The sequence below is a fragment of the Centruroides sculpturatus genome, unplaced genomic scaffold (assembly GCF_000671375.1).
Source record: "Centruroides sculpturatus isolate CEXI.00-Female unplaced genomic scaffold, Cexi_2.0 scaffold1159, whole genome shotgun sequence".
NCBI classification, from domain to species: Eukaryota; Metazoa; Arthropoda; class Arachnida; order Scorpiones; family Buthidae; genus Centruroides; species Centruroides sculpturatus.
The window spans coordinates 118,866-126,912 of NW_019385414.1; the positions used below are offsets into that span (position 1 = coordinate 118,866).

General features: G+C 31.7%; 1 protein-coding gene across 1 annotated transcript in view; it reads right to left on the reverse strand.

Annotated features, from left to right (window-relative positions):
* The window catches only part of LOC111638731 (cytochrome P450 4C1-like), a 13,527-nt gene extending 12,145 nt beyond the window's left edge, over nt 1–1,382 (reverse strand). Inside the window, exons 1-2 of the mRNA XM_023384483.1 lie at nt 1,223–1,382; nt 1,088–1,157 (exon numbers count right to left, since the gene is read on the reverse strand). Coding sequence (XP_023240251.1) covers nt 1,088–1,157; nt 1,223–1,382 — 230 coding nt within the window. The remainder of the gene's footprint in view (nt 1–1,087; nt 1,158–1,222) is intronic.
* Nucleotides 1,383–8,047: the final 6,665 nt, after the last annotated feature.

An 8,047-nucleotide genomic window follows, 5' to 3' on the forward strand; every position in this document is an offset into this window, starting at 1 on the left:
AGTGCTACCCAAACCACTACTACTACTATTTACACCATAGACTTCTATGCATACTTTTTCCCGCGAGTTTTAATAGAATTTGTTGCCAATAAACATCAGTGGCGTAATAATAAACACAATGACGTAGCGAACGTAACTGCACCCGGGCCGCGACACTATATTGGCGCCCCTCCCCCTCCAGAAACAAATTTTGTTATTCTTGGAAACCATTAGGCTCCCCTCTGCCAGTGGCGCCCGGGGCAAGCTGCCCCACCCTCTGCTGAGAGGTTTTCTTCGTTTTTGGGCGATAGGAAATTCGGAAGTTCCTCAAGGACAGGCAGTCTCAAAGGATTAACTTATGGTGTATAGCAGCCTTAAGAAAGGATTTTTCGAAATTCCCAAGTGGAAGGAGAGGGAGAGCATTAAGGGTTAACCGGAAAAACGGCTTTTACTGTACTATTTTAGATACGATTTTTTGTTTTCAACTACGTTTAGTCTTCATTGAGTACTTAGGTGTATTAAATTGATAACATTTCAGACATTGTTATAAATATTTTTATCTATTTCGATTTTAATTAAAAATGTTAGATCCGTTTTAAATTCAAATTTGTTATTGCATATTGGTTCGATTATAGAACGAGTGTGAACGTTCCAGAAAATTGATCAAATTGAAGATAGTTCGTTTGATTCTCGGCAATTCTCTTCAGCGGTAGATGTTATATGACAATTACTATGGTTATTGAAATATTGAATGTAAATGGGGTTTGCTTGCAAAACCTCCGCGGACGAAGTTGCGGGTAACAGCTATTATACGATAAATGTTTATTGTTAATAAAAACGTATTAAAATTGCTGATAATAATTCAATTATTGTAGACCCTTGACACTTGGGGGTCAGGGCTTAAGCCCTATCCGTCAATATTTAAATTCGCCCCCGCCGACCTGGCCCAGAAAGCAAAGGAATTTACACTTTCGTTTCGTTGGTACCGTTTCTCGAAAGACGTGTCCTCGAATACCTTTCGGGCCCGGTCACATATCAATACTATATAACTAATTTTTGATTAATTAATTCATATTCACGAAATGTACTTGTAATTATTGTCACTTACTGTTCGACGGCTTGTACATATTCGGTGTTGCAATTATCATGAGCGTTTATATGAATCCCCATCGCCGACTCTGTCAAACAAACTCAAATATATCCCATTGTTTACAGAAATATAATCACTGAAATACAAACTCACCCGCAATTACATCCAGAGTGCAACGTGAAGTTAATTGAATTATATCAAACACCTCAGATTCATGTTTATTTTCTAACTTCTGAATTAAAGTTTCCGACTTTCTATAAAAGATTTCTTGGAAATCTTCGAGAATTCGAAAGTGAAATGCAGGATTTAACATCTTCCGTCGTGCCTTCCATTTTTTGTATGAACTAATTTTAAAAACAAAAAATTAGTAGTATTTATAAAACATTTCAAAGTTTAGGAAAACACAAAATATTACTTAATAAAAATTTAAAAAATAACTTTTTGGCTCTTATTACCTAGTAATGAGTCCTGTTCCGAATAAAAAACGTAAACCATTATATAATCTATGTTTGTTAATCGTATTATAACTTTTCAATACTTCCTGTAAGCAAATAAACGAGTTATTACATTAAATACAGGCATTTAGCAGAATAAATAAAAGAACTAATTCCTACTTCAATTGTTTCGGGATGAGAAAACAGAAAATAGTTACTTCCGTTGACTGATATTTTTATCGCTTTTTCCTTTGGATTTATCAAGCAAAATCCTTCTAACATTTGAAGAAGATCTTTAACAACACAACATAAATCAATGTCAATTTATAAATTATATTGTAATAATTATTATTTGATTAATTATTAAAATCAACTTACACACGTCAATAAACTTTTTATAGTTTAGNATATTGACGAAATTTACTTGTAATAATAGTCACTTACCGTTCAACGGCTTGTACATATTCGGTGTTGGAATCATCTTGAGCGTTTACATGAATCCTCATCGCCGACTCTGTCAAACAAAATGAAATATATCCCATTGTTTACAGAAATATAATCACTGAAATATAATCTCACCCGCAATTACATCCAGAGTGCAACGTGAAGTTAATTGAATTACATCAAACACCTCGGATTCACGTATATTTTTTAATTTCTGCACTAAAGTTTCCGACTTTCTATAAAAGATTTCTTGGAAATCTTCGAGAATTCGAAAGTGAAATGCAGGATTTAACATCTTCCGTCGTGCCTTCCATTTTTTGTATGAACTAATTTTAAAAACAAAAAATTAGTAGTATTTATAAAACACTTGAAAGTTTTAGAAAACAACGAAATATTACTTAATAAAAATTTTAAAAATAACTTTTTGGCCCTTATTACCTAGTAATGAGTTCTGTTCCGATTAAAGAATGTAAGCCATTATATAATCTATGTTTGTTAATCGTATTATAACTTTTCAATACTTTCTGCAAGCAAATAAACGAGTTATTACTTTAAATACAGGCATTTGTGCAGAATAAATAAAAGAACTACTTTCTACTTCAATTGTTTCGGGATGAGAAAACAGAAAATAATTACTTCCGTTGACAGAAATTTTTATCGCTTTTTCCTTTGGATTTATCAAGCAAAATCCTTCTAACATTTGAAGAAGATCTTTAACAAGACAAAATAAATCAATTCAGAAATTATATTGTAATAATTATTATTTGATTAATTATTTAAATCAACTTACACACGTCAATAAACTTNGAATCTAAAAATTGTTTTTCGAAGCATTGCATCTATACTGCCATTATTAAACCATTTACAATATCTTTAGTCGTGCGGGAAAAAAAGGTTAATTAATATTTTGGTATCGAGTATGCATAAACTGTCCAGAAAATGTTAAGTTAATTGTTCAGAATGCGCGCATTACCAAAAATATCGCTATTAATTGTTTTTTAGCCGGCCACGACGATCGTTCGAACGATTGAAATAGTAGTTATCTCAGAATCGGTCGAACGATTTCAAAATTATGCCAGAAACCGTTGTATTTTTGCCCCTGCTCAACGTCTTTCCCTCAAAATGATGAGAGTTTCTGATATAAAAGTTATAAAGATTTAAAAGTTTAACAAATTATCCAGTCTCTCAGATATATACTACTGATATCAAAAGAATCTGCAAAGTAATACTAGAAATTAAAAAAGAAAGAAAATTAATTTATTAAAGCAACGTATGTACTTTATTGGGAAGTTGAATCAATGCTGTTCGCCCGCCATCAGATTAGTAGTAATACAGAAGACGGAGAAATAACACTGAAAAAAATCATGATTAAAATACGTTTGACAAAAGACACTGACGTGGTGGACTCTTTGATAATCTTTTTAAACGATAAATTTAAGTCGGCAAAAATATAACAGATTTTAAAACCTTTTCTTATTCTTTAGAATTCATCACATTAAGTGACGAATTCACGTTAAAAAAGTTTATAATATTTTTCGGAAGACCTGGATCATTCTCAATTAGGAATGACTTGTGCTGAACTTCTCGAGCATTCATGAATACAGAGAATTGCTTTAATGCTATTATACTGAGTATTTTATTGGAAAACGAAACTGAGTTTTATGTCGTAGGTTTTATTGTTTCAGATTGATACAAAACACGTATATGCTGACCTGCTTGTAACGTTATGTCTAAAGCAGCTTAAAAGCCATTTATCAATCCATGTGGTGTGATATTTAGTCCATGAACAAGGAAGGATTCTATTTGTGGCTCTTATTTAGAATGTGGAAATTTGTTTCATTTTTTTATTTTGTAGATGATTTGAAAATTATGTATGTATTATTAAGATGTGATTATTATTACCTTATTAGAGTTATGTCATTACTTCACTGCGGCTCTATCATTTAGGAACAGACTGTATTTAAAAAATCTCACGTTTAGTGGCGTGTAGGTGCTTTAAATTTACAACAGGCAANATATATATATATATATATATATAGATAATCTTGTTTTTTTTATTAAAAAAATTACATAATATTAAAACACGTAGACAACAGTGAGCAACAAAATTGGTATGGTATTGGCATGGCATGTTAATTTTTGTGGATTTAGGCATGCCTATCTTTTCAACGTCAAATGATGGAACTTTTATACTATATGTTGCTTCGGTTAAGTTTAAAAAATGAAATTCAATTTGTCCTCCCTTGTAATAAATTATATCAGACTTTTTATATAAATTAAATAAAATTTCATATACTTTACTCTGACATTCCCAATATCTAAAATTATGTTTTTAATAAGATAAATACAGCTGTGTAAGAAATGTCCAAATTTAACATATTTTTTTTTTATTTCGTGGTGATAAATTATCAAAAGTAATAAATTGATTATAAAAATCTATTTTCCCAAAGTTGTTTTTATGTCTTGCTACAAACCCAATTTCTCTACATAATGTGTTGAATGGAAGATTTTCATCTTCAATCGTGAAAGCTTCGAAGTCAATGATAACTCCTATATCAGAAACTATATTATAATACACAGCATTTATTTTTCTATAAGATAAATACAGCCCATGTAAGAAATTTCCAAATTTAACAGATTTTTTATCTCGTGGTGATAAATTATTAAAAGTAATAAATTGATTGTAAAAATCTATCTTCCCAAAATTGTTTTTATGTCTTGCTACAAACCCGAGTTGTCTACATAATGTGTTGAATGGAAGATTTTCATCTCGAATCGTGAAAGCTTCAAAGTCAATGATAACTCCTATATTAGAAACTGTATTATAATACACAGTATTAATTTTAATACAAAATGACTTTAACACCTACCATTTGAGTATTTTTGAGTGTTGAAATCTAATTTATATTAAAATATATCAATTAAATAGAGACATATAAAAAAATATATATATTGTAAATTATTTTAATACTTACCACAAGAGAATTCTGAGACACTAGAATCTACAATTTTTTTTTTATATNTCAACAGAAGAAAACTAAATAATTGCAATTAAAGTAATTTCTATCAACCGAACACTTAACATTGCTCCACTGGACCGCAAATTTACTACGAATTAATGGGATTTCTTGTAAGAGATAACGTCAGGATAGACTTTGGCCTTAGGAGTGCCATCAAAGTAACGAAAGGTCGTTGATGGAAAGCAGGAAATACTATTTCTATTTTGGTGTATAGTAACGTGTAGCAAAGGATGTCACGAATATTATACTACAGATTCATCCTCTTCCATCAGTCGCGCAAATAATAGAACATTCGTACCAATACAAAACTATTTTAGAGAATTTCTTTTTCTTAAAGAAAGAAAAGAATCGTTTTTGTTTTAAGGCCTACCTGCAGAGACTGTATAATACAGTACATTTAATAAAGATAAATAAATCTGTAAAATATAAAACTAAATTATATTCTTACTTACATATAGACCTTTGTTTTTTTTGTAATTCTTTCAATTCTATCGATGAGTATATAGGCCTATATCTTCGTTAGAATTTCCGATGATGCTGCATATATATCCTCGTTAATATAACAAGTGAAGGTTATTTTCTATTTTAAAAATAAATCTTTCTTTTAGAGAACGGTGATTTTATTTGATAATCTAAATGTATAAAATTGCTTGTCCTGACTGACTGAATGACTCACTAACTCACTCATTGATTCATCATCGCCCAGAGCAGACCGCTTAACCTAAAGAGGTGAAATTTGGTAGACAGTTAGGGTACGTCATGGAAACGCACACTAAGAAGGGATTTTTTGAAATTCCGCCGCGGGCGGGAGAGGGAGAGGATTTAGTCTTCATCGAGTACTTAGGTGTATTAAATTAATAACATTTCAGACATTGTTATAAATATTTTTATCTATATTTCGATTTTAAAAATGTTCGAACCGTTTTAAATCCGCATTTGTTATTGCATATCGATTATAGAACGATTGTAAACGTTGCAGAAAATTGATCAAATTGAAAACGGTTTGTTTGATTCTCGGCAATTGTCATCATTCTCAGCTGTAGGTGTTGTATAACAATCAGTAGCGTGCCGTCAGTAGAAGCGGTGGAAGCGCCGCTTCCCTTGTATTTTCTAAAAATAAATACATATTAATTTTAATTATATGAAAATAATCGTACAATATTTTATTATAGCCGCATTATGTATCTTATTACGAATTTTTATACTACACGTGAAAAAAAGGTAAGATCGCTATTGCGCTGTATCGTCAGCATTCAAAAACCCAGATTCGCGCATGCGCTTCACGAAGCACCAACCTCACCCGATTTAGCCGGTGGAAGCCTACGACCTCGGGTGGCTGCTACACGTAAACGCATCCAATTCTATCCGGGACCGGTTCCGGGCTGTTAGCCGCCCGATTACGCGAATTACGAGTAAATTTATAACTTAACCCTACCGATAAGAATTTACCTGTATGTTTTTATGATGATTTTCTATATAGTTGACGGAAGTTTAAAAAAATTTGTTAAAATATTTGATATATTTATTTCGCTCTCCGATTTTATATTACTCACAGATTTCAATGTTAAACAGGTGATATTACGATTTCGTACGTCCCATCTTTAAGGGGATGTAGAAAAAAATTCTTGTATAATGTTAAAAAATTAACCGTTACTTTGACAGCATCATTTACAATGAAATTTAATGAATGAGAGAGATGCACGAAGTACAGAAAAAGGTCTAGAATTTATTTTCCTTAAATTTACGATTTATGTATCGGTTTGTCATAAAAATTTGTCTTTTCACTTTTTTCCCGAGACTACAAATATTCGAGTACAAAGTAACCGGTTTCGACTTATTTCTACTTAAGAAGTAGTTAAATATTTAAGCGATTACGGAATGGGGACATAAACAAAACCCTGCGGAAAGAGTCGAAATTTTACTTAAACGAAAGCCTAACCGATCCAATCTCTAGCCGAGGATACTGGGACTGATTTCTTCGAAATATTAAATGTAATAAAGACAGACATTGTTCCAGTTGAACGAGAGTGACCGAAAAGTTGTAAATTTTGGAAATTTCCGTGGACAACACCTTGTCCTAAAACGAATTAGTTAGAAAACAAACGACTATTATTAAGTTTAACATATTTAGATTTTTACGGCTATGGTGAGAAACGTTTAAAATTTACAACAACCCTGTCGCGCCTTTTGGCATTTGACATTGACCGGTATCGGCACCCTCGGGATTTGACAGCCCGCGTGCATGTACACACAGCACACCTAGCAGGACCGTCTCTGATTTTACTCGTAGAGAGCTATTTGAGTAAGTGGTTAAGATTTAAAGAGTAAAGAAGATTTTATGTTATGTTTATGTACGTTTCATTACAAAGCTATATTTAATTATAATTTTCTTTAAAAGTATATTCGTNTATTAAGATGTGATTATTATTACCTTATTAGAGTTATGTCATTACTTCACTGCGGCTCTATCATTTAGGAACAGACTGTATTTAAAAAATCTCACGTTTAGTGGCGTGTAGGTGCTTTAAATTTACAACAGGCAAACTTACAATTGACCCATAGACTTTTGAAGCGAATTTTGACTTCTCATAGTCCACTGTCTCAACTGGCAAAATAAGAAAGGAGTCAACACGAGTAATTTTCAACAGAAGAAAACTAAATAATTGCAATTAAAGTAATTTCTATCAACCGAACACTTAACATTGCTCCACTGGACCGCAAATTTACTACGAATTAATGGGATTTCTTGTAAGAGATAACGTCAGGATAGACTTTGGCCTTAGGAGTGCCATCAAAGTAACGAAAGGTCGTTGATGGAAAGCAGGAAATACTATTTCTATTTTGGTGTATAGTAACGTGTAGCAAAGGATGTCACGAATATTATACTACAGATTCATCCTCTTCCATCAGTCGCGCAAATAATAGAACATTCGTACCAATACAAAACTATTTTAGAGAATTTCTTTTTCTTAAAGAAAGAAAAGAATCGTTTTTGTTTTAAGGCCTACCTGCAGAGACTGTATAATACAGTACATTTAATAAAGATAAATAAATCTGTAAAATATAAAACTAAATTATAT